This window comes from Parasteatoda tepidariorum, chromosome 10 (genome assembly GCF_982258835.1).
Source record: "Parasteatoda tepidariorum strain Cologne lab strain chromosome 10, Ptep-v5.0, whole genome shotgun sequence".
In the NCBI taxonomy this organism is placed as follows: domain Eukaryota; kingdom Metazoa; phylum Arthropoda; class Arachnida; order Araneae; family Theridiidae; genus Parasteatoda; species Parasteatoda tepidariorum.
Window position 1 is genome coordinate 19,468,714 of NC_141764.1, and position 25,517 is coordinate 19,494,230.

The 25,517-nt window shown below is 28.4% G+C and overlaps 1 protein-coding gene across 1 annotated transcript; it reads left to right on the forward strand.

Moving 5' to 3' along the window:
* Nucleotides 1-5,549: 5,549 nt before the first annotated feature.
* LOC139424803 (uncharacterized) lies at nucleotides 5,550-19,124 on the forward strand. The gene is made up of 2 exons (XM_087153282.1): nucleotides 5,550-6,137; nucleotides 18,572-19,124. Exons 1-2 carry the CDS (start codon nucleotides 5,779-5,781, stop codon nucleotides 19,104-19,106), a joined length of 894 nt encoding a protein of 297 aa, XP_087009408.1. The 5' UTR covers nucleotides 5,550-5,778; the 3' UTR covers nucleotides 19,107-19,124.
* Nucleotides 19,125-25,517: the final 6,393 nt, after the last annotated feature.

Here is a 25,517-nt window from a genome sequence, read left to right on the forward strand (position 1 = left end):
TAAATTTTCATTAAACTCGAAACGTTTTGAAGGAATAGTTTTATAATTTTTCTTTACGAAACGATGGTTATTTAATTTCCAGAACTGTTTTTACATAATTCTTCTTTTTTTTTTAGCTTTATAATAAAATTTCAAAAATTGTGGGAATTCTAGTGCCTTAAGCTAAGATTGCTAATGATCCTTCTTCTTCCTTGTCATCAAATATAAGATAATCTCCTTAAAGTACTTGCACAATATATGGACGGCTCTTAAGTTGAAGTTTAGCGATATTTCAAAGTAAAGACTTTTTAAATATGTATTTGGAGAAGATGCAATTTGAATCGTTTCTCCTGTTTAAAGAATAGAACGTTTTTCACTATAAAAACCAACTAAATCAAAACTGAAAATTCCTGATTAACTGAGTTTCACCAGTTAGGACAACAAAACAAGTTTCAATAATTGAATTTTGAAGTTCTAAAAAGCTTAATTATCAGAAAATATTCAAGTAATTTTGCTCAGAATGATGTAATATTCAATAGTTGTACAGATCAAAGTGACAATTAAAAAAATTAGACATTGAGGCTTACGTTTGCTTTATGAATTTTTATGTACAGTTTTTTTTAAAAATCTTTTTATTTATTCCAATTACAAGAAATGAAAGAGTGAAATATTTATTACAAGAAAGCAATACTATTACCATTCAAAGAAGCGTGTTATTCGAGGAAAAGGTGAGCGAATTATTCAATTTTTAAATGCTCAATTTTTACGAAATTTTACTTTTTAATGGTTTCTAATGAATTGTATAGTGTATTGTTTTGCAAATATAATCAATTTTATGATCAGTAAACAATTGTAATTCAAACTATTTGTGTTAGTAGTATAAAATATAAATGTCATTTAAAATTATATAAAAATAAATCTTTGCTCATGAGAAAAAATAATACAGATAGTATAATATTATTTGGCTTCTTTCGAGAAAAAACCCTGTTTTCGAAGATTGTTCTTATATTCGTTTAATTCGTCAATTTATCAGAATTCTATTTTCCCCTTCTGTTTTTTTTTTCTACTAAGACATTCATGATTTGCGCCCTTTTGGACACTTTCAGAATTTTTTAAAAAAAAATTTTTTGTCCTCGAAACTTGAGAAATTCCAGATTAATTTTTTTTTTCAATTTGGGATTTTTGAAATTTATTTCTTCCAAAACTTCTATTTTTTTTTTTTTTTTTTGATTATTAAAAATTCTTCCTTTTCACACTCAACTTGTACTCACTGGAGTTAGCAACGACTATTGTACTTTAGGGAAAGGCATACTGTACAGTACTGTGTTAGGTTTTTGAAATATTTTCTTATCAAGGCTAATAACACATCAGGAGGGGACCATAAGTCTTCACTGTGAACTAAATCACTCTGTCTTTTTTTTTCTTCTTTTTTTTTGCATTCTTAAATATGTGGGAGTGAAGCAGGAGGGGTTAAGCCCCCTTCATTCACTTCAACGTACAACTGGCAGCAAGATTTGATTAATTCTTAAACTATACTTGGAACACCTGTTCAGAGCATCAAATGAAAAGGAAGTCCCAATTGAAGTGCCCACCTATTGTATTCTTATCTTCTGAACTAAAAATTTCATTCTAACAGGTGAAACATTTCTTAAAAATAAGCAGATTCTTTCACGTCAGTACCTCTTTTTCATGCATTCAAGCGAGGACTGAAAGCAACAATATAAGAGGAAATTTAACATTAGTTTCATATAAAGTGATTTGGTTCCATTAAATTTTATTCGTATTTATGTATATATATATATATATATATATATATATATATATATATATATATATATATATATATATATATATATATATATATATATAGCATAATAGATAAATGTAAAAAGGACAAAAAGAAAAAACCAAGAAAAGTAAGAAAAACAATAAGCTTTACTTACTACGCAAAAGCTGTAATAGAACTAAGTAAAGCAAGTAAATAGAACCCATAAATAAGTTCAAAAATGCTCTATGTTTTCTATAGTCCAAATTGCTTAATTTAATATAATTTTTTAAAAAATACTTCAGGAGGTTTTTTTTGTAGTGTATCACAATATGATTGTGCAGTTACTTGATATAATTAATTTTTCAAGAGTCAAGATTCTTAATTATTTAATAAAAAGAGATTCTTTTCTGTAAGCTTCTAATGAAATTTTGCATATTAATTTTTTAAAAAAAAATATCTATATAATTGCATTTGTATTATAATTTTTCTTCATTAATTCTTCATTACATTTTATAAAAAAATTAATAAACATGCAAGAATTAGTTTAATTTTAAATTTACGGAAAGAAACTAGTAACAAATTGAATTTTTTTTTAATACGTCTACTAAGATTTCTGATATAACAATTAGCAACAGTTTATTTAAGAGTTAATCCGATGATACGTTTTTAAAGAATTCAAATAAAATGGTCGAAGTGCTTAATTTAATATAATTTTTAAAAATAAATGCTTGAAGAAGTGCTTTTTTTATTATTATATCACAAGATGATAGTTTCACTTAATATTAAAAAAATTTTTAAGAGACGAGATTCTTACTCATTTAATAATTAAGTTCTTTTTCGTAAACTTATAATTAAATTTTGTATATTAATAAATTTTTCCTAAAAAGTATTGAATTACACTTGAATTAAAAATTTTTATATTATTATTATAATATATATATATATATATATATATATATATATATATATATATATATATATATATAATATGTCAAGTGTATTCCTTTAAAAAAAAAAAGATTGTTATTGCCCCCACTAACCCCTGATGCGATCTTTATCACTTATTAAGTTGTCATTTAATATAACTCTTAAAGGTATATCTAAAACCAAAATGCAAGTAATTTTAATCTAAATCTGATAGGATAATTCGTAAATACAGCATTGCACTATGCTGACTAAAAGACATTCTGAAAGCAAATCAATACGTTTGAAAACTATTATTCAATTTAACTTATTTGAAAGCACCAAACATATTTTGAGTTGAATCAGTTTTAATAACCTTACTTCTAATTTAATGATGAAACGGTTTGAATGCATGACACGCGGAAGTGCGTGGCTTAGTGATATTTCCCTCAATAGAGCGTGTAAACAAACTACAAAAGAGAAGGCTTTTTAAAAGTTTGCTCTTTTAGATTAATTTAAGACAAAAAGTAAATATCTATAAAAAAATTGATATTTTTCATCTATATTGAGTTCATAAAGTTAATCAAAATGTCGACTCCAGCCACCCTCTCCTCAATTCCATCAATTTCGGTAGACGGAAAAAAAGGTCCCAGAAAAAAAGGTACGGAAAAAAAGGTCCCTGGAAGAAAGGGTCCCTGGAAAAAAAAGTCCCGGAAAAAAAGGTCCCGGAAAAAAAAGGTCCAGGTAAAAAAGGTACCTCCATAGGGAAAATCTGTAGGGATATTTCCCCACTCGCTTTCTGGGCAGCATGAATGCTTCTCACTGTTTCAATGAATATTCTTTTTATCTGCAAGAATTCAGATTAGATCATTGAGGTAAGGAGAAGGGTAAGGGCTGGTTGCATTACGTTTTTTTTTTTTTTTTTTTTTAAAATTTTTATTTCATTTATTTATTCTTCTTTGATTATTTTTTAAAGCGGGAAGATACTATTTAAATTTTTCAATAATGTTTTACGTTTTTTTGTAAATTTTTTAAGTGAAAAATGTGTCATTTTGTATTTTAAATTATATTTTGTGAAGGAGTTGCTAATGTGAGGCTTAAAGTAACCAATCGGGGAGGATTTATGTGTTGGATGTTTATTGACTTTGAAAACGCGCGACGCACGAAAAAAAAAAAACATGCACGGAACAGCAAAAAGAGCTTCAATCTAATCTTCTCATTTCAAATACTTTCCCCTACAGAATTTTCCCCACACAGGTACCTTTTTTACCGGGACCTTTATTTCCGTACCTTTTTTTCCGGGACCTTTTTTTCCAGGTACCTTTTTTTCCGGGACCTTTTTTCCGTACCTTTTTTTCCGGGACCTTTTTTTCCAGGTACCTTTTTTTCCGGGACCTTTTTTTCCGGTACCTTTTTTTCCTATAATCATCAATTTCATCTTCTGTAATAGTAGAATTGTTATCGATTGTTACTGCAGTCTCGAAAAATAAAGGCTTTATACATAAAACGTTGAATTTCTCTGATAACTCTAACATCATAATAAAAATGATTAAAACAGGGACCCCAGCAAAAAAGATAAGATATAAGGGACTAAATGATTTTACATTTCTACGAGAGGCCTCTAAAAAACTTAAAAACTTCTATTTTAGTAAAACCAAATCACTAAGTTATGAAGTTATGTCACTTAGTTTTTTGACATTATGAATTCAAGCTGTAATAAATTTGACAAAAAAATAACTCTCACAAAAATTAAAATTCGAAGTTCTTTAAAAGTTTTCAAAAAAATAATAATAATAATTATGATAAACTCTCTACTCCAAAAGTTTTAAAACTCAACCTACCACCTAAACAAATTCAGGTCCTATTCAGTTTTAAAAACTGATCATAAATGTGCTTCTTTTATTTACACGTTCAAAATATAAGTTTGATTTCAAAAATATCTCCTTCTAAAAAAGACTTCCCTGCCCCAATTATAAAAGTTTTCCGCTAAATAAATCTAATCAAAATTATCCCTTAAACCTATTTTACTTTATTAAAATTGCAAAACAAAGTATCTAAATGTTAAAAATGTAAACTAATTCACGTCCTATTCAATCTAACAAAATTGGTCATAAATGAGTTTCTTTTACTTATAAGATGAAATATATATTAATTATGATTGCAAAAATATCTTCTTCATAAAAAGACTTCACTCCCCCAATTTTAAAAATTTTTCCTGATAAATTATAAAAATTATCCCCTAAACCTATTTTACTTTCGGAGGACTGCAAAACAAAGTATACAAATATTAAGGTATCACCTTTCACACGAAAATGTCTAATTGTGATTTACCATACTTGATACCTCCCCATCTCTGCGTGACGTCACAAAGTACGAATAGTATTAAATCATTACCTTTTAAAATCATTATTAAGGAATCTGCTTCTCTTACATTTTCCTTCTTAAAATGTGAGGCTTTCAACTTAACTCAGTAATTACATACTTGAAGCAAATTAGAGAATTAATTTCTTTAGTGTTAAAAAACAGATTCAAAAAGAAAAATGAATATTTTTTTGATTAGATATGTTCCCATAATATATTTTAAACTTTTATTTTCTTATAATGTTTTATTTATTATTTTCTTATAAATTTTGATAACAAAAAGTAAATGAAGATTTTGAATCGTAACAAAACTATAAAAAAGGAAACGAGAGGGATAGGGAACAATAAGAACATGTGCTAGAACAAAAAAATTGCTAACAGGGCAGCAGCAACGGCATTTCAATCTACTTCTTTATCATTAAGTAGATGCATAGAGGTGGTCACAAAAAGAAGGATGGTCACTGGGTAGAAACACATGATCTCTATGAATAGAAAGGATTGCACTCTTTTACAGTAATAGTAACCGTATGTAACTATTGTTAGTGCATTGCACATCCTGGTGAATCATTCAGTCAAATCAATCATTTCATGTCAAAACCAAATTGTGCCATTTCTTTTACATTCTGCACCTGAACTAACTTGAGCTACCACAGTATTGCATTTCATGCTCTATCATTCCTTTAAATTGGAAAGAAAAGCTGATAACTGACCTACAGCGCTGTGCCGTAGCTTAATATTAATTTTTGTAAAAGCATAAACTAAAAGATATGGAATATTTGTCGCCTCAAGAATACAGATTCTTTATTACTGCATGCTCGAAAATCAAAATTTCGTTTGGTCCATTTTGCTCCATCGAAGAACAATTCATGCGTCACCTGTTCAACGTATTTATCAATTTGAAAAATCCCGAGGAATTGAAATCTCTTCTGGAACTTTCTAATGAAATGAGGGTTGATTTTTTAAGGATGTTCAAAGATAAACCTTTTATGGACGGTGATTTATCTCACTGCTGTTTGATGAATAACCCTACGAGTTTCAAGTTAATCACGGATTTTGGAAGACTTAATGAATATCAGAGGCGCATGGGTGGATTGTATTTATTGCATACAGCGAAGTTTTTGCAAGAGTAAGTATTTTTCCATTCTTATCCATGTCTACTTATTTTTACCTGAATTTAAAACATTCCTAAACAATAACTTGTTTGAAAGGAGAACTATTATAAGAAAATTAATTTAATCACTAATCAGGAATACATAGCTGCTAACTTTACTTGGTTTTGCCAGTTTCTCTTGGTGTACTGGTTTAATTAAAATGTTCCTTGTTTTTGTACATTTTAAAAAATTCCTTAAAATTGAGTAAGTTTCCTAAAAAAATTACTAATGAAACATAATTTTTGAATAGATGATTGCTTGCTTTCCTGAATATGTAAATAAGTATTACTAATACATAATGAAAATAATCTCATTTATAAAAATAAGTTTAAAACTTTTCTTGCTCTAAAATGTTCAGTTTATTTTTATTCAGGGCTCTCTTTTTAAATTTATTAGAAAAATCTTTTACTTATCTTTGATGAATTAGATGCCTATTTATGTACGAAATTATGAGTAAACACAATACATAGTTACATTTCAAGTATGTTTAATATCAATCATAACTGAAAAGTGCTGCAGTTTTACTATTTTGATGACTATAAAAATCCCTAACATTCTCTATGTTTAACATATTTAGTACATTAGGCAACAATTTCGGGAATTTATTCTATTTCTTGTAATCAACTAAATTTTTTCCTTTCCATGTTGACAGCTGTGGTTTTTTTTTTTTTTTTTTTTTAGTATATTAATTTAAAATTTATACAGTATTATTAATTTCAAAAATTTAATCTTTTCTGAAGAAAATTAAATCCAATTTAATAATTTTTCTTCTTATTCTCTTTTCAAAAAAATTATTTCATAAACAAAAATATAAATGATATGTGAATCAAACAATTCTTCCAGTAAGAACAAAATTTAAGCTTTAAAATATTTCAATTATTTTAATTAATTTCGTCATATTTTAGTGCTGAATATTGAAAAATATGTTTTAAAAGATCAATTTAAAAACAGAAATTATCAATATAAAGCACATTCTTAGGTCCAGATCTGCAACATTCACATGTATAAAGTTTTTTTATTTCATGGACATTTAACTAAGATGATATTTATTTCTAAGATGATACTATTTAATGATATTTTTGTAAGTTGTTTTCTCTATATATTTTTAGAATAATTTGAAGTCATTAAATATATTTCATTCAATTCATACTTGAAATTTTTTAAATATTTTAAAAGTATATAACATAATTTCCCAATATCATTAGGTTTTTCAAAATTTTTTTAAAATATTCATTAGTCTTTTTCGCTATATAGCTATCCAATTTTGTTTCGAATAGCTATATTTCGAAAAATAATATTACATTGTTAAGTTAAAAAAAAATAATAATAACCATGTATAACATACAATATACTCTAATAACAATAAATGTTAGGTTATTATTTTAGATTTAACGATGTGTTTAGATTATACTTCGTTAAATAAAAAACATATGTAAATGTTGTTGGAAGATATATATACATATATATTAATTTGTGTAAATATATATATTTTTCCTTTTATGTAAACTTAATTTTTATCTTAGACTAAATCAGATGACTTGTTAAAATTAAAAGTCATTTTAAAATGAAAATTAATTCCTTCATTTGTTTTAATTTTTTTCATCCCTTGTCCTTTATCATGAAAATTGAATTAATTTTTCACCTTGGAATAAAGCAGAAAAATCAGAAGACTTGTTAAAATTCAAAGTCATTTTAGAATAACATTAAATTTGAGAAATCAATCTCTTTTACGTCCTTCCTTTGTTTTAGTTTTTTTATACCTTGTGCTTTATCATTAAAATTAAATTAATATCATAAAGTTAAATTTAATTTTTTGTATACTGAAAATTTATATTCATGATTTAATTCAAATCTATGTCAGAATCAATATGTAAATCACAAATTATTCCTGATTCAATATGTTTTTGTGGAGCGAAAACCATTTCATGTCATTATGATGAAAATGCATCTATAAAATGTCTTGCTCAGCATTAACGAATTTAAAGGAGTAAAATTACAAATTTAATTAAATGTTAATGCACTTTTTTCTTTTTAATTTGTTTTCGATTAATAAATCATTTTTTGTTAACTAATTTGTTGGTGTGAATGTAATAGTTAAATCATAGTCATAAACAACGGAAATAATTTAAATAATTACAATTAGTTAATTACAATATAAATAATGCAACTAATTTTAAAATATTAGATCGGACGAAGTTTATGACTTTGCATTCAGAACATATCCTTAAAAAGGATAACCCTATAGCCTTTGTAACTCTGTGGGGGAAACATTTCGAGCCTGTTAGGTGGGTCATCTTGACCATCATTTAGTAGCAGGTGCTCCTTTGTAACACTCCTTACAATGCTCTTTGTTCATTTTTGGGGGAATAAGCTTGTGGCGAACCGTACACTCTAAAAACTGTACCTCTTAAATAAAAGGCACAAGCTAAATGTACCCTTTATTTTCTCTCGTTAGAGGCACATAACTAATGTGCCTTTAAAAATGAGAGGCACCACAAGAAATGAAAGGCACCAAAGCAAACGCGAGTCAATGCGCGGTACGAAAGGATTTTACCGGTTCCCTGTGCCTCTCAAATGGGCTTCCCTTTTTTTTCTTCGGTACGATGTAACGGAGAAGAAGCGCATGCGCACATCAATGAAATATTTTATGACTATTCATAAATAATAATAGCAGACGATAAAATTAGAACACCAGAAAGTTGTTGATTTTTTAGAATTAGTTTTGTGTGGAATTTGAGTTTTCATATTACCCGTTACGGGTTTATCTAGTTTGTTTTATGATATTTTATCTATCCCGTTACGGGTGAGTTTTCATATATCCCGCTACGGCACTTTTTCTAGTTTCCTTTATAAGATTTAACTATCCCGTTACGGGTACTTTATATTTGTTATTGTATTTGTTGTGGTGTGAAATAAATGTTTTAATAAAAAAACTGAACAGTTGTTCAATATAGCTTGATACGTTACAGCTATGTATTAATTGGTGGCAGCGGTGGGATTCGTTCCAGAAATGTTTTATTAAGTTTTTGAAAGAATTGGTGACAAATATTATTGTTATTAAGGATTTCCTACTTTAGAAAAAATTAGTGAATGAGATGTTTAAAATTGATGCCAAGAAGTGTGGAATTCGACGGTACTTCGAACTCTTTGAACAGAAAGCGAAGAGATTTAGTGCGAATTTCGATCTTTGGTTTTCGTGTGCTTTACAGCTTATTCCTGCTGAAAGGTCAGAAATTTATGATGATAATTATTATTACTTTAAAGAAAATCTCATCGCCAATTTTCAGTATGATCCACAAGCTATTCCGTGTAATAACGATCGCCAGAAAGAGCATTTTAATGAGAAATGGAATTCGCCAAGTATTGTGAAGAAATTTAGATCTGAACGTGAATGTTTCTATTGTGGTGAAATAGGACATCTATTATATATAATTCTCTTACGTGGCTCCCAAATTTTGGCTGTATTTCTTTTCCGCCGGTGGCAACGTTTGCTTTGTTTTGAAAACACCAAAGCATTCTGCCTTTTAATGATGTGTTTCTGATCTAATATATATAATTCTCTTACATGGCTCCCAAATTTTGGCTGAAGTACTTTGTACAACTAAATAAGATTCTTTTCACAACAGTTAAATATTTACTTTATTTTCTTCATTCATAGAGAAAACAGTCGGCAACGAATTCTGTTAGGTTAAAAAACATTTCGCTAAAAAAATAACGAATTCTAAAACAAATAAAAATAAACAACTTAAAAAATAAAAATGCTGTTGCCAGTCACAGAATTTTTTGAAAGTTAACTTGGCAACATAAATCAAAATGACATAGAAGCGCAACTAGATCAAAATTATGATACCTGAGCGCTTGACGTAACAAATCCTTCAATTCTAAAAGTGTTGCATCGCCAAATGCCCAAATTAACAATTGTGTTCTTAAAGAAATTCTATAAAAAGTTTTAAATAAGCAACCTACTTCTACAACTGCGTCTTGAAGAATTTGGCTCATTGATTAAAAATATTGTTTTAATTTTACAGTACTAACTTTACTTCTACTTTCATTATTGCTATGACTCTCTTTCATTGCATTTTACAACTTCATGCTAAATTTGAGGTTGTTTTGTGGTTGAATACTGACATTTAGAAATGTGTTCATAAAAAAAAATAATATTTAGAGGTTAAGAGTTGCCTCAGAAAAATTTGAATTGTTGACATTGAACTTAATAATGGAAACAATCGTTTTTGTGAAAAATTGAATTGTATTGTTGACATCGAAACTAAAAATATTGTGTTTCAACTTAACAATACTACCTTAATTTATACTTTAGAATTGCCTCGGAGAAATTTGAATTGTTAGCAACGACTTAAACAAAAAGTTTTATTTTAACTGACAAATACTATATTATAATTTTAACTTTTTCTATGACTATACTCATTTTCTTTGTTTTTTATGCATTTTATTTTTTTGTGATAAAATAAAAAAACTTATAGTTGTTCTGCTTCTGAACACTGATAAAAACACAAAATGATGGGCTTCATCAACAATCAAAAATATATACATTTTTTTTATAAATTCCATATTATTAAGGTGCCGCCATTCAGAGAATTAAAATTACAAAATTATCTTCATCAGAGCCGATATGCTTTACATCCGGCGTTCAGTGGCAGACTACTATTTCATATTGTTTTACAACACATGGCTTTAGCCCTCTGGTGGGAAAGACTTTTAAACAAAACTTACAACAGTTACTTTTCTCACCAACTGAAATTTAGAATAGTGTGATTAAGAAAAATATGTGAACTGTTTGCAATTTCAAATTAATATTGAAATGTACAGGTTTAGAATTTTCTACAGTGAAAAGTTTTCGGAACTTCAGTATTCAAAAAAGTATACAAAAACTAGACGTTAAGAACGTATCCAATGAGCGAGCAAAGCGAGCATTGGATTGCGAAGCAATCCAAAATGAACTGTGAAAGCAGTTCCGGGGGTGGGTGAGCGCCAGCGAGCAGGGGGCGAAGCCTCCTAGTTTTAAGAAATACTGTAGACATCGAAATTCGGATTATAGAAAAGAGAATTATATCCGATTGTTGTAATCAAGTTTAAGCACGAAAGTAATTTTTATTTTAATAATATTTATAAAACAAATGCATGTTTAATGATTGGGGCAAAAATGCAGAATTTCACGTTTTTTAAAACACAATATAAAAAAAAAATTCTGAAACAAGCTTTCCAAAAAAATTGCAGAAGGCTTTTCATATATTCTGAGCTCAAATAAAATCATCGATTAAATAATATTAAGTACAGTTAGTTCTAAAAAAATTGAAAGCTAATGTTCTCAAAATGGGAATAATGGCGTCTAACGGGTTAATATGTTTCGCCAAAATCTGGATTTAAAAAAAATTCATTTCAATGGAAAGAAATCTTTTATTTTACACTTGTTAAGTCATTTGTTTAAGCATATTTCATGTTATAAAATATCCAAGTTGTCAAAATCTACATCTATCATTTTAAAATATTCTATGTTTTTCCAAATTTGTGCAACTGTATACATCATATTGCAACTGCTACTAAATTATGTAAAATTGTTCTTTATGTGTGAAAATAAAAGATATTAGATTTCATGATATTTAGTGTTTAATTTTTGATCCTTATAAAACTATTTTATGAAATCTCTAAATATTTAAAAAATATCTAAATTTATAATAAATTTCCATTTTGGGGATGCTTTTTGGAAAAGAAAAAAAATCCATGAATTATATTGACTTGGCTTAACAGAAATAAATATTATCTTTTTGTACATATATCTGATTAGAAAAGCATCATTGTAGTTGTTGAAGTATCATTAAACGCTACATAATTAAAGAAATGGTATAAATTTACATATTTTATAATTGTCTATGAAAAAGCCTTAGATGGAATCCCTTGAAATGATCACTTTCAAGTGGCCAATATTCAAAGAATTGAAAAATATTTTTCATTAAGAATTATTATAATTAATATCTTGGTAATAGTGTAAACCAAACAGAAAGTCCCTTTTTATATGAAGTGCTGGCAAATTACAAATAGGTTAAAAAAAAATGTGTTCAAATCTGGTAAATATCAGGTTTTGGTACCACTAAATGCTTGTTTCAATGAGCGGTACATAAAAGCAAAATCCAAGGTACAATGTACCTTTCAAATTAAGAGATACGTCTGATTTTGCCTCTGAAATCAGAGGTACATTGTGCCTTTCATTTTTAAAGGTACGTTGTGCCCTTAAAATTCAGAGGCACAAACGATCCAAATGTGCCTCTGAAATCAGAGGTACATTGTGCCTTTCATTTTTAAAGGTACGTTGTGCCCTTAAAATTCAGAGGCACAAATGATCCAAATGTGCCTCTGAAATCAGAGGTACAGTTTTTAGAGTGTACCAGTCATCCTCTGTAACTCTGTGGGGAAAACATTTTGAGCTTGTTAGGTGGGTCATCTTGACCATCATTTAGTAGCAGGTATTCCTTTGTAACACTCCTTACAATGCCTTTTGTTCATTTTTGGGGGAATAAGCTTGTGACTAACCGTACCCGTCATCTTATATAGAATGTATATTGCAACCCCAGATGGAAATCAGCATGAAGTCCGCTATGCATTCAATAGGTTAAAAAGATACCTACACAACTTATAGAAATTTCTTATGGAAGGGAATACTTATATTACTCATACTTTTATTGCATGAAAATTCTATTCACTCTTTTTTTTGTCCACTTGGGTGAGTTTTTTTACTAACGGGCAAAAATTGAAAGACTGTTTTAAAGTTGCACCTTTTCGTTTAAATTACTCTAGTATTTTCTTAAAATTGAACCTCGCGCTATGACATCCGTTTTCCCTTGCGTAGATGGGGTTGTTTTAAAGAGCGTCGATTGTATTTTATCAGGAATATTGAGAGTTACAAAATGAATAGTCGAATGTTTCATCAGAGATACACTGTGAATTAATCAACAGATTTTTTCATGATCTATTATTCAGTATGTATTTCATGAAAATAAATACTTATGTTGTAACTTTTAATAGTCTATAGCCCTTTTTGGTGAACAAAAGAATACAGTGCAATTAATGTCTTTTTTTTTATTTATTTCGCCTTACTACCCGCCCTTCTGGCTTTTACCTTTACGTCATTACATATTGTCACAAGAGTCAGGATTCGCACCAATCACAATCTTAATTCTCATAAATAGCGTAGTTTCGTAATTTAACTAATGGCCCTAATGTTCTTATTATAATTTTTTGCAATAACGGTACTGATATCTCTTTTTGATCTGCTACAAATTATAACGTGCTTCGATTGGAACTTTCCCTATTATTATTTGTTACGTTTATCAATGACATTGGAGTGTTCTGTAAAAGCTGTTCGTAATTTTTGCAGTGGCCGAATTTATAATTCATTCCAAAACTGATGTCAAAAAAAAATTTCGCTCATTAAAGGTTAGAAATTAATATTTAAGAGAGGAATAAACAAAATGGATTATCTTAATCTAACGAATAACTGCAGAAGAAGAAGAGGCTAAAAATTTCTGTTTGATCGCAAGCGAATGTTGAGTGGAGTTAAAAGGTGATCATTGAAATCACCTTCAAATCGCATCAGGAAATCAAACTAGTCTGAACGTTTATTATTCTACTTCCTTGACTAGTGATAAAACAGCGTATTATGTCGCATTTTACTTCCCAACTCAAAGAATTATTTTCAATGTCTTATTTGCTTTGTTCTGAATTAGAATTCAGCAAAAATATTTATTTCTTTTTTTTATGATACATATTATATATTTTTATAATTCTCGCAAAAGTGTGATAAAAGTACTACGTTTATTAGGATTCTGAAGGAGAAAGAATAGACAGATCTTTAAAATCTGATCAATCACAATTGATGTAAGTAAAAGCAAAGACAGGATTAAAATAATATAAAAACTTTTATTTGAAAATTAAGCTGAAATGGGAATGCTGTCCAGCTTCGCTAGGCAATTGGATACTTGCAACAAAGACAGATAAGCTGTAGTTCTAATGATTGGATTTTCACGTACTGAGTGTCAATCTTAATAGTTCCTGGAGGTGACCTCAGATATGTAAATTATTTAGTGCTAACTATTAATTAAGTTACGAAATCGGACACAAAAATGTTTTTTTTTCTGAAAAAAAAAACATTTTTTTTAATATATTTGGATTCTTAACCTTCAAAATATAGAGGGTAACAGCTATCTGTGAAATATGGTCCCCGTAGTTGCGTCAGGAGAACGATCCAAAGTTTGGACACCTTAACGTTAATTTCACTTTTTGCATTTTTAGTCACATTTTTAAAACTTATTGAGCAATTCAAAACAAATTGCCCTCACTTATAAAACCCACTTACCCAAAGATAATTTCATGTTAAAATATTTCCAATAATTATTTTTTATTATTTAATTTAATTGTGGATGAAAACACTTTGAATTACGAGGTATAATTTTTTTTATAACATATTAATCTACGTATTTTTCTATTGCAAAATCTAAAGTTTCAACAGTTTTTATTTGGTAGAAGAGGAGAAATATTAAAATTAATTATTTAAAAAAAATAATTTGGTGACAATGAAGAAATATTTAAAGGGGGCGATTAATCTTTACAAGTGGTTAAGTTACGAGGAATTAGACTTACGCTCTCGTAGAGCGAAATTTCATTCATATTTCCTTCAAAACCGATTACTAATCTCTTTTTTAAATTATAAAATACGATTTTTCTTTTTTAGTCTACTAAAAATTTATTCATAATTTAATAAAAAGACTTGAATAAAAACATTTATTGAATAAGAACATTACATTAACGATTGTTGAATTTATAACAGCATGTTTTTGATAAAATGTGATTATACTTCAACTTTTTTAAAATTTTATTAGTTAATTTCTTCCATCAATAATTGATACAATTTCAATAATATACAAACGTAAGCATAGATTTGGAATAATATATTTATCAATTTCTTCAATATATATTTTAAAATCATTAATACGAATACGTGGTCAACTTTTTCAAGCATCTTAAAATCTCTCAACATCTTTTATATCGTCTTAATCTTAAAATGAATTTGTTAATTACCTGTCTGCGCCTGTTTCGTAAAATTAATTTTCCAACTATTTAATTACATTTTTTTAATATTTCTCAAAATCTTATTCTTTACCCTACCAAGTACATTATTTTTCCATTAATATACTAATCAATTGTTTTAGTACTTTAATTTATGTTTTTCTTTGAAATAAAATTCCTTTTTAAATTATTATTAAGTTTTTATTGAAAGAAAACTTAGAATTCTTGCCAGCTAGCTGAGAATTAAATCTGAATACGAATTTAAAAATATTCTGTTGATCACACAAAATTAGTCGATGCAAAACAGCTGACTATTTACTAAGCATACTATTGTTTTCGAAAAATGTTTCTTATTTATTTGAATAATGAAAAGTTATAGCGTATGTGTGCACAGCCAAAAAAATATACCTTGCTTTGTTTTTTAAATGAACAAAAAAACTATGGATATAAAATTTCCTGCTATTCCCGGATATTCCTGCTTACTAACTTTAGGAAAGTTGCCCTTTTCTTTTAAAAAGTTGTTATTATTATTTCTCAACTTAAGCACAATTGAAAAAAATATTGCTATATCAGGAAAACGCTCGATTTGCTTTGTTTTGTTAAACAGTTACTAAAAGGAAATATTGTAAATGGATTCCAAACTTGTGCTATTTTTGGAATTATCATCTCAAAAATTGTTCTTTTTCTACCATTATGATTTTTTCTAATTAAATAACCTATAAGAATAGTTTTAACGCACGTTTTAAAGAAATTATAAGTGTATATACATTGGTCTAATATTTCGTAATAAGGAAACAAGAATATTAATGATCATTAATAATTGTTTCATTAAACCAAAGTAGTCATATAAAGCAAAAACCATGGCCCTAGTAAGCAGCCGAAAACAAAATTATTATGAATTATAATATTTTAACATTTTTTTAAAATTCTGTAACCATGCTATTTAAACTCAATATGCTATTCAAACTGCAATATGTTTTTGTTTGAATCAAAATATTGACATTTTTTTATATTTTTCACAGTTAACATACATCAACAAAATTAAAGAATCTTTCTAAATATTTGAAAAAATTTTTACAAACAGCGAATCTCTAAGGATACTTCAGTGAATCTTTAAAAAATAATTTAGCACAATTTACGAGTTAGTTTATTCTCTACATACCCCCCCTATATATATTATATCAAAATGATTTTAAAATACCACTTAGCATTTACTAAGTTTTTCCAATTTCATTGAAAAGAAATACCGTGAATTTTATAAAACCTTCTGATTGTACATCAGAATCGCTATCTTTATTAGGCCCACAAAATTTTTTGCAGGATTTTTTTTTTCTTCCTTCCCTTACCTAAAAGAGTCGAACTGAGGTGTGAAATCAATTATCCCTACAACTCTTCATAAATTTATAATAACTTATGTAAGCTTGGTTTTAGAACAAAATTTTCATACAAATAACGTTAAAACAGCTTTAAAAAATGTCAGATAATCAATTCAACTTTCAGGTTCTAAAATCTTGGAAAATCATAATTAATTACGAAAGGAGGAAAATTGTGATTGTATCATTGCAATCACTGGTTACTCATTGGTCAAATATTTTTTTTTCTTCCTTAATAGACTTACATAAACGGAAAAAAAACATCTAGTCAGTGGAAACAGAAACTGCATCAATTGATTTGTCCTCTAATCGTTGTTCTTCGGTTTTTAATTCCAGTTTAATATACGTTTCTTAAAACGTCACAAAATAAAAACTTAGTGGGGAAAACAATCAACTCCAAGAAATTCCAAAATTATCGTCTGCTTTTTTATTTGATTTTGCTCTGACGATTTTTTATTAATGCTTATGTTAGCTTGATTTTTTATGACATGTGGAATTCTATTTTTGTAATTATGGTTTTTACGTTGATAGAAGTTGTTCAAAATTTAAAGTGAAAAAAAAATAATTTTCAAAAGATCAAACAGCGGTCGCTATAGCAACACATGCAAAGACGACGCATGCGCACTATTTACTACTACTCCTGAACACAGTTGAAAAGTGTGAAAAGTCCAAATAAGGTGCCCACGCCATCAAGTCCAAAACAACACCCATTTTGACAATGATTGACAATTTAGTAACCGATTCAAATTTTATTTTAAAGGGATTAGAAAGAAAACTGCCTTCTTTGACCAGAAAGCTGATCCAAAAATTCTCCTCTTGGTTACTTAGCAATAGAGACACTCGTATCTTGCAGTCTTGTCATTCATTTAGTTTCTATTGATTTCAATTGTTTCACTTTTTATGGCGAGGAAATTTGGCATTTTTTTAAATTTTTGTCATTTATATAAAACTTTATTGAGACCCAATTTTTTCGAAATTTTGTCTACCCCCCCCCCATTATTTCAAGGATCAGGATTCCAAATATGTAAAAAAAAATTATGTTTATTCAGAGAAAGTAGGTTTATGTGTCTGATTTCATAATTTAATTAATAGTTGGAGCTAATTAATAGGCATAGTTGAGGTCACCCCTAGGAACCATTACGATTGTCACTTAGTTCGTGAAAATTCGATCATTAGAACAAACGTTATTCAGGGTGATAAGGTTTGGGTATATTATCATGCTGAAACCATTTTCGGATAGAGCCAAATTGGTTAAACCACCCGTGACGTAGCTTGTAAGGGACCATTTAAAATTTTCTTTTCCAATTTCCTTTTTTTCCCACCGACCTTATTACTAATGTTCCTGGGTTTTTTTTTCCCTCATTAGATTCTTCATAAATTATTAGTATTCATCTCAACAGAATCTGTGCTTGTTTCTCGCAGTCAATATTGGGTTAAAACCTGTCCCAGAAATCATCTTTCAGTAATAAATCAGAAAATTTTATACTGAAAGATGATTACTGAAATCAGACGATCGTCTGATTTCTGTATTAAATCAGACGATTTCATCTGATTTTCAGTATTAAATCAGACGATTTCATCTGATTTTCAGTATTAAATCAGATGACGATTCAGAAAATGCTATTCTCATAGTTATAAGATAAAATGACAACAATGAAAATCCAAATACAATACAAATAAACACAAAATTTCCTTTCATCTATCTTTCGTTATTAAAAAAAATATCGCTATTTTTTTAACCACTCTTATGGGTGGATGATTGTGAAAGAATATTTTGACCCAAAGCACCTTTCCCGTATCTGATAACACTGGAAAACTAATTTTGCAATGCACAGAAGAAAGTAATCTTACTGCATATATGAATGTCATAGCGTTAAAAGGATTCTCTTTTTATTATGTTGATTCTTAGACATTATTGTTATTGATTTAGTTATTATAACTCATTTTTTTCTTTTCAGCTTTGATTATGAATTGAGTCAGAAAATTGTACGGCAACAACTGAATGAACTAGCAGAAGAAGATGACAATATCCCGGTCCAGTTGAGAGCATACCAAGTACTGTGTCTCTACATGGGCTTCTTCTACGGAAAGAAGCACCCCTCTTTTGATTACGCAATTATTCTTCTTATTCTATGGAGTTCCATTCCGGATCCCTTTCTGACCTTCGATGACTTCGAGAAAAGCTTCGCTTGGATGGATTTAGACACCCTGATGAAAACAACTAAAGCCTGGGAATGGTACTACGTATTGGTGAGAGGTCCAGACAGCCAAGAGGATGGGCCAAGATCATTACAGCATCTCGCCAGGTGTACCATTAGGCGCAGTTTGAAGGAGTGCTTTCAGCTGCCCAACGGAATCGAAAGGTTGGACATTCCCAAGCGTCTAAAGCAATATTTAACCTTGGGAGACTTTAAAAGTGGACTCACTCTTAATGGAGAAGAAAATAATATGATTGAGACTTTATTTCAATACCGCCAACAGTTTTTGCAATAAAATTCTTATAACTTCGTAGCTTTTATAGTGTTGATCAATATTTTTATTTCAATGCTTTTTTTTCCTTATTTTTCTAGATTTTTTTCTGTACACATGCATCATACGAGAAAAATGTAAATACTACTTTATTTCGGGAGATGTCAAAAAAATCGCCAAATTATCATTAACGCAGATGCTATTTAATTAATTTATTTTACAATAGGTTTTGAACAACAGAAAAATTACATACCTTACAATAAAAAATAGTAAGTATGCACTAAATTTTATTTTTTGCTTTGATTTTTCTTTAGGTATAGAAATTTTACAATTGCATGCGAAAAATTTTTAAATTCGCCGAAGAAGTTCTCGAGATATAGCGAAATACGCAAAAAAATAAATTAACAGTAGGGGTTTCAAGCTTTAAAAGGTTCTCCTAACCAAACTTAATTTATCATATTTACCAGATTCGAGCGTTATTGGGAGGCGAGCGCTCTATCCCCTAAGCCACCACAACTCTAATAATTTGCTTTGAACTATCTTGTCTTTTTGCTATGTTATTATTCTTCGGATGAGATTCATAGAACGAAAAACATCGTCGACATAAAAAAAGGTCCATCCGGAAAACATCAAATAGATATTTTTCTAAAAACAAATTAAATAAGCTGGCGAAATGAAATTAGGCAAATCACAAAAATATTGCCCCCTATCCGTGTTCTTATTAAACCAAGACCCTTTATAAGCGAGTTATCTAGAGTTACAAGGTTTAGTTTTTCCATATATATATATATATATATATATATATATATATATATATATATATATATATATATATATATATATATATATATATATATATATATATATATATATATATATATATATATATATATATATATATATATATATATATATATATATATATATATATCAGAGTTGGCCGAAAATGTAATCGATTACATTTTTTGATTACAGTAATCAATTACTTGTAATCATGATTACAATTTTCAAAAATTTTGATTACAGCTGTAATCATGATTACAATATTGATTACAGTAATCAATTACTTGTAATCGTGATTACAAAGTTTGATTACAGCTGTAATCATGATTACATAGTCGATTACAGTAATCAATTACTTGTAATCATGATTACAATTTTCAAAAAATTTTGATTACAGCTGTAATCATGATTACAATTTTGATTACAGTAATCAATTACTTGTAATCATGATTCCAAGTAATTGCGATTACAAGTAATCACAACAAAAACGATTACAAGTAATTATGATTACAAGTAATCAAAATATATGATTACATGTAATTTGATTACATGTAATTATGATTACATGTAATCTAATTACACGATTACAAGACTATTGTATTCTTATAAATGATTATATTTTACAGTAGATAGTAGAATGTATTTTATAATGACACATTTTGCACGTATTAAAATGTACTGCATTTTGTACGTATTTGTATACGTACAAATGAATGTAACTGAAATGTATGTACATATGATTTTATCAAGTGCATATGTTCAGACATTTTAGTATCACACACATGTACATACACTTATATTGTAGGTATAAAATATATGTACGTATGTATATAGATAATAATTACGTATGTATGTGCAAACAATGTAGGCATGTACATTTATACACAATGAATATATGCATTTTATGCAAATATTTGTGTATATAAAATGTATATCTATGTTCATGTACGCATGTATATACAAGTACTTGTGTTTGTACGAACATACATACATTGTCTGTACAATGTATGTCCCATGCATGCATGTGCAATTTATTTATGAACAGTACAATATATGTATGCATGTACAATATAGGTATATCTGTAGGATGTACAATATATGTATGTATACATGTACATGATATGCATGTCCAGTGTATTTATGTACATTTACATAATATGTTCATGTTAAATGTAAGTATCCAAATGTGCATAATACATTTGTGAACTATTGTACGTACATTGGGCGTATTTATATTTCACATATATTCATACATGAATTCGACATGCATAACGTACGTACATACACACATTTGAGATGCATATATTGTACAGATGTATATACATATAGCGTACTGATGTATATACATATAGCGTACAGATGTATATTCATATAATGTACATATGATGAAATGAACATATAATGTTCATATAATGTACATATGTGTGTACATATACAGTACGTATGTGCATAAATATATTGGGCATAATTCTTTCGTACAAATTTTACATGTGTACATGCATGCTATCCCTATCTATGCATATGGTGTAATGTATATATGTACAATGAATGTATCCACACATGTACAATACACCTATGTTCCATGTATGCATATCCATATGTACTATATATGCACGTACAATACATGAATGTATGTACATACATTGTACATGCGTACATACATTACACGTATACATATGCACATTACATTTATGTCTAAATATGTGTACAATGCAATAAATAAAATGCATGTAAGTTAACTTTTAATGACTCAAGCAAGTTAAATGACAAAATCAAACGATATTTAAATTTAGTTTTCAGCTTTAATTGTTCTATATCATTTTGAAATTCTCTGAATAAAAAATTATTTTCAGGTATTTTCATGAAATGTTTGACAATACAGATTTATTTTTTTTATAACATAATGCATGATTCATAGAAATTTTTTAAATGGTAAGAAAAGCGGTAAATTTTATGTGTGGAATTAATATTTAGAAATTCCAAATAAAATTATCGTTTGCTTTCTAAAAAATATGAGGTCGAGTTTCATATACCTTAGAATAATTTTAAAACAAATTTTAATAACTTTACTCATATAAATTTTTTAAATGTATGCACAATGTATGTGTATATTGTAATTACATATATTTAAATGTACGCACGTATTTGTACATTACTTGTAATTATGTACATGTATACGTTGTATGCACATGCATGCATTGTGCATATAACTATTTTTTTGTACATCCATGCATTACATGCGCATAAGTATTACCAAAGTATGTAGTTATACAAGTACATACGTAAGTGGTACATAAGTACATACTTTGCGTGCACATATATCGATGTACATATAAATATGCATGTATACATGTACGCATTTTATTTACGCAACTATGTGCATATATTGTACCTTTAAATAACATTTTTACATATTGTACGCAAATACGTACAATTTTATATACAAACGTACATTGTATATACGTGCTATTATCGTAAATTCATACAATATATGAACTTAAGTACATAAAAGCATGCAAACGCATAAACATTATTTTCATATACGTTCATACATACATTGTCTATGTATACAAAGATACAAAGCATTGCCTTTTTGTACAAACTAACATACATGCGTACATGTATCATAAATGCATAATTATATGTACTAAGCATATACGCATTGCATTAAGTATATTACAATATAATTATGAATATTGTACGTACAAGCAACGTTTGTGCATGCATTGTATGTATAGGAATCGCAAATTGTACGTTCATGCGTGCGTACATTCTATGTACATAAAAATATGTAAGCACATGAATACTTACATAAAAAATTTGACTATAGTATACAATCGTAATAACTTGTAATCGTATAGTTTGATTACAAGTAATCACAATTACATGTAATCAAATTACATGTAATCATGATTACATGTAATCATATATTTTGATTACTTGTAATCATAATTACTTGTAATCGTTTTTATTGTGATTACTTGTAATCGCAATTACTTGTAATCATGATTACAAGTAATTGATTACTGTAATCAAAATTGTAATCATGATTACAGCTGTAATCAAAATTTTTGGAAAGTTGTAATCACGATTACAAGTAATTGATTACTTGTAATCGTGATTACAAGTAATTGATTACTGTAATCAAAATTGTAATCATGATTACAGCTGTAATCAAAATTTTTGGAAAGTTGTAATCACGATTACAAGTAATTGATTACTTGTAATCGTGATTACAAGTAATTGATTACATAGCTGTAATTATCTGTAATCAATTACAGTTGTAATCGATTACTGTAATCAACGGCCAACTCTGATATATATATCTCAAAAAATGTGATGATGTGGCTTTAGTAGCTTGGGAAATTGATCAGTCCCACGCTACTGAGACCTATTAACATTTAAATATATTGTCCAGAAAGATATAAAAACCCTCTTTCCAAGGTCAAGTGTGCTATTCTATACCTATCCACCAGCATGTAAAGTTGTCATTCTGGGGCTCTGGCCCTTACTTTAATAAAATTATATTAGGATTCCTGCATTTTCCTGTATCTTTTTCAAGAAGCACCGGCCACACTACGAACTTACAATGTTTAGGCTTTCAAAGCGTAACAGATATATATATATATATATATATATATATATATATATATATATATATATATATATATATATATATATATATATATATATTACGAAAATGTTGTACCAGTCACGCTTAACGGCGGATTATCTTGATGATCACTTAGTAAGTAGTGACTTAATATAACTTTGCAACGTATATCTAAAACCAAAATGCAATTAATTTTAATCTAAATCTCATAGGAAAATAAATAATGGCATATTTTTATTAAAGTACTAGTTTGTAATACAGCATTTCACTATACTGAGGAAGACAGTCTGAAAGCAAAACAATGCGTTTGAAAACTATCATTCAATTTTACTTATTTGAAAGCACCGAAACAAATTTTGAGTTGAATCAATTTCAATAATCTTGGTTTTAAATTGATAATGAAACGGTTTGAATGCTTGAGTGATATATCCCTCCATGCAGCAATGAAAACAAATCACAAAAGAGAAGACTTTTCAAAAGTTTGCTCTTTTAGATTAATGTAAGGCAATAAGTAAATAACTGTATAAAAATTGTTTTTTCCATTAATTCATCTATATTGAGTTATATTTTTTAACAAACTTGATAAAAACAACTCCTTTAAGTTTTTTTTAAACCCTTTCATAGGCGAGTTAATATTAAGACTGCATACTAATTTTTCAACATGAGATTGAAACCACTATTTGTAAATGTATATCATTCTAATTAAGAAAATAAATAAAATCAAATGTGTTACATGTCATCTATATATATATTTCTCTTACACGGTGACAAAAAAAGGCTCATTACAACTCCCCGAATGGCAACGCTAGAAAATCGATCAATGATTGCCGCTAAAAATATCACATGCCAAATCTAGCTGCGATGGCTCAACATATAGCGCTTTTAAAAACGGAAACGGAAATAACCAGAGAGAGCATAAGCTAGGCAGAAGTGAGTAGTATTTTTCGATGGATCTCTATTTTAGTATTTTGTCGAAAGCGCTTTTTTCACGAATTTTTATATTACGAATTTATTTGACGATTTTTGATTTATATCACGAATTTATTTGCTTTACTAGAATTTATTTGTTTATGCAGGTTTTTCCATTGCAATTCACTTATTTCAATTTTTAATAGACTTAATTATAGCCAAAATTTTAACCTTTTTGAAGAGATATCAGTTTTAGAAATTTTATCTTAAGATTTTATACTATAGCACATTTCTAATAGGTTTAACGAATTACATGTCATTTACTTGAATTCAAATTTATTTTAATGACTTAGTATTTGCAAAACGCTGTTATATGGATTTGAATGATTGTTTTGAATTCTTAGAATTTTGCGCATTTGCAACGTACCTAAGTTAGTAGCGAGCGAAGCGAGCTTATAAGATTATTTTCGGGGGTTGGCGAGCGTTAGCGAGCAGGGGGAGCAGCCCACTAGTAAATTTTTATTTCTTCCAATGGCATGTCTACACTAAACACTAACCTCACCTCTATGTGCTTACTCTAGAACCACGAGGACATCTTTTTGTTTTTGCCGCTAATGTTGAATAATTATACTATAAGAGCAAAAGTTAATAAAAGAGCAAAGTAAAAACAGTGGTCGGAAGTAGCGTGCTGCAAGCAGCAAAACTACTGTTGTGCACTACTTTTTTAAAAGAAGTAGTGTAGTGAGTAGTGCGAGGGAAGAAAACAGTAGTTTGTAGCGTTACTTGGCAACTACTTTAAACGTTAGTTAAATAAAGAAACAAAACTCAAACGCAAAAAAAAAATTCAAATCTGTTTGGTGTAAGTCCCTTGCTGACCCCGGTCCGTCAATGTACTCAAAGACAATGCAATATATTTTCATTTATGCCCAATCTATCTATATATTTCTCTTACACGGTGACAAAAAAGCCTCATTACAACTCCCCGAATGGCAACGGTAGAAAATCGACCAATGATTGCCGCTAAAAATGTCACATGCCAAATCTAGCTGAGGTGGCTCAACATATAGCGCTTTTAAAAACGGAAACTGAAATAACTCGAGAGAGCATTCTCACCAAATTTGATCTCTTCC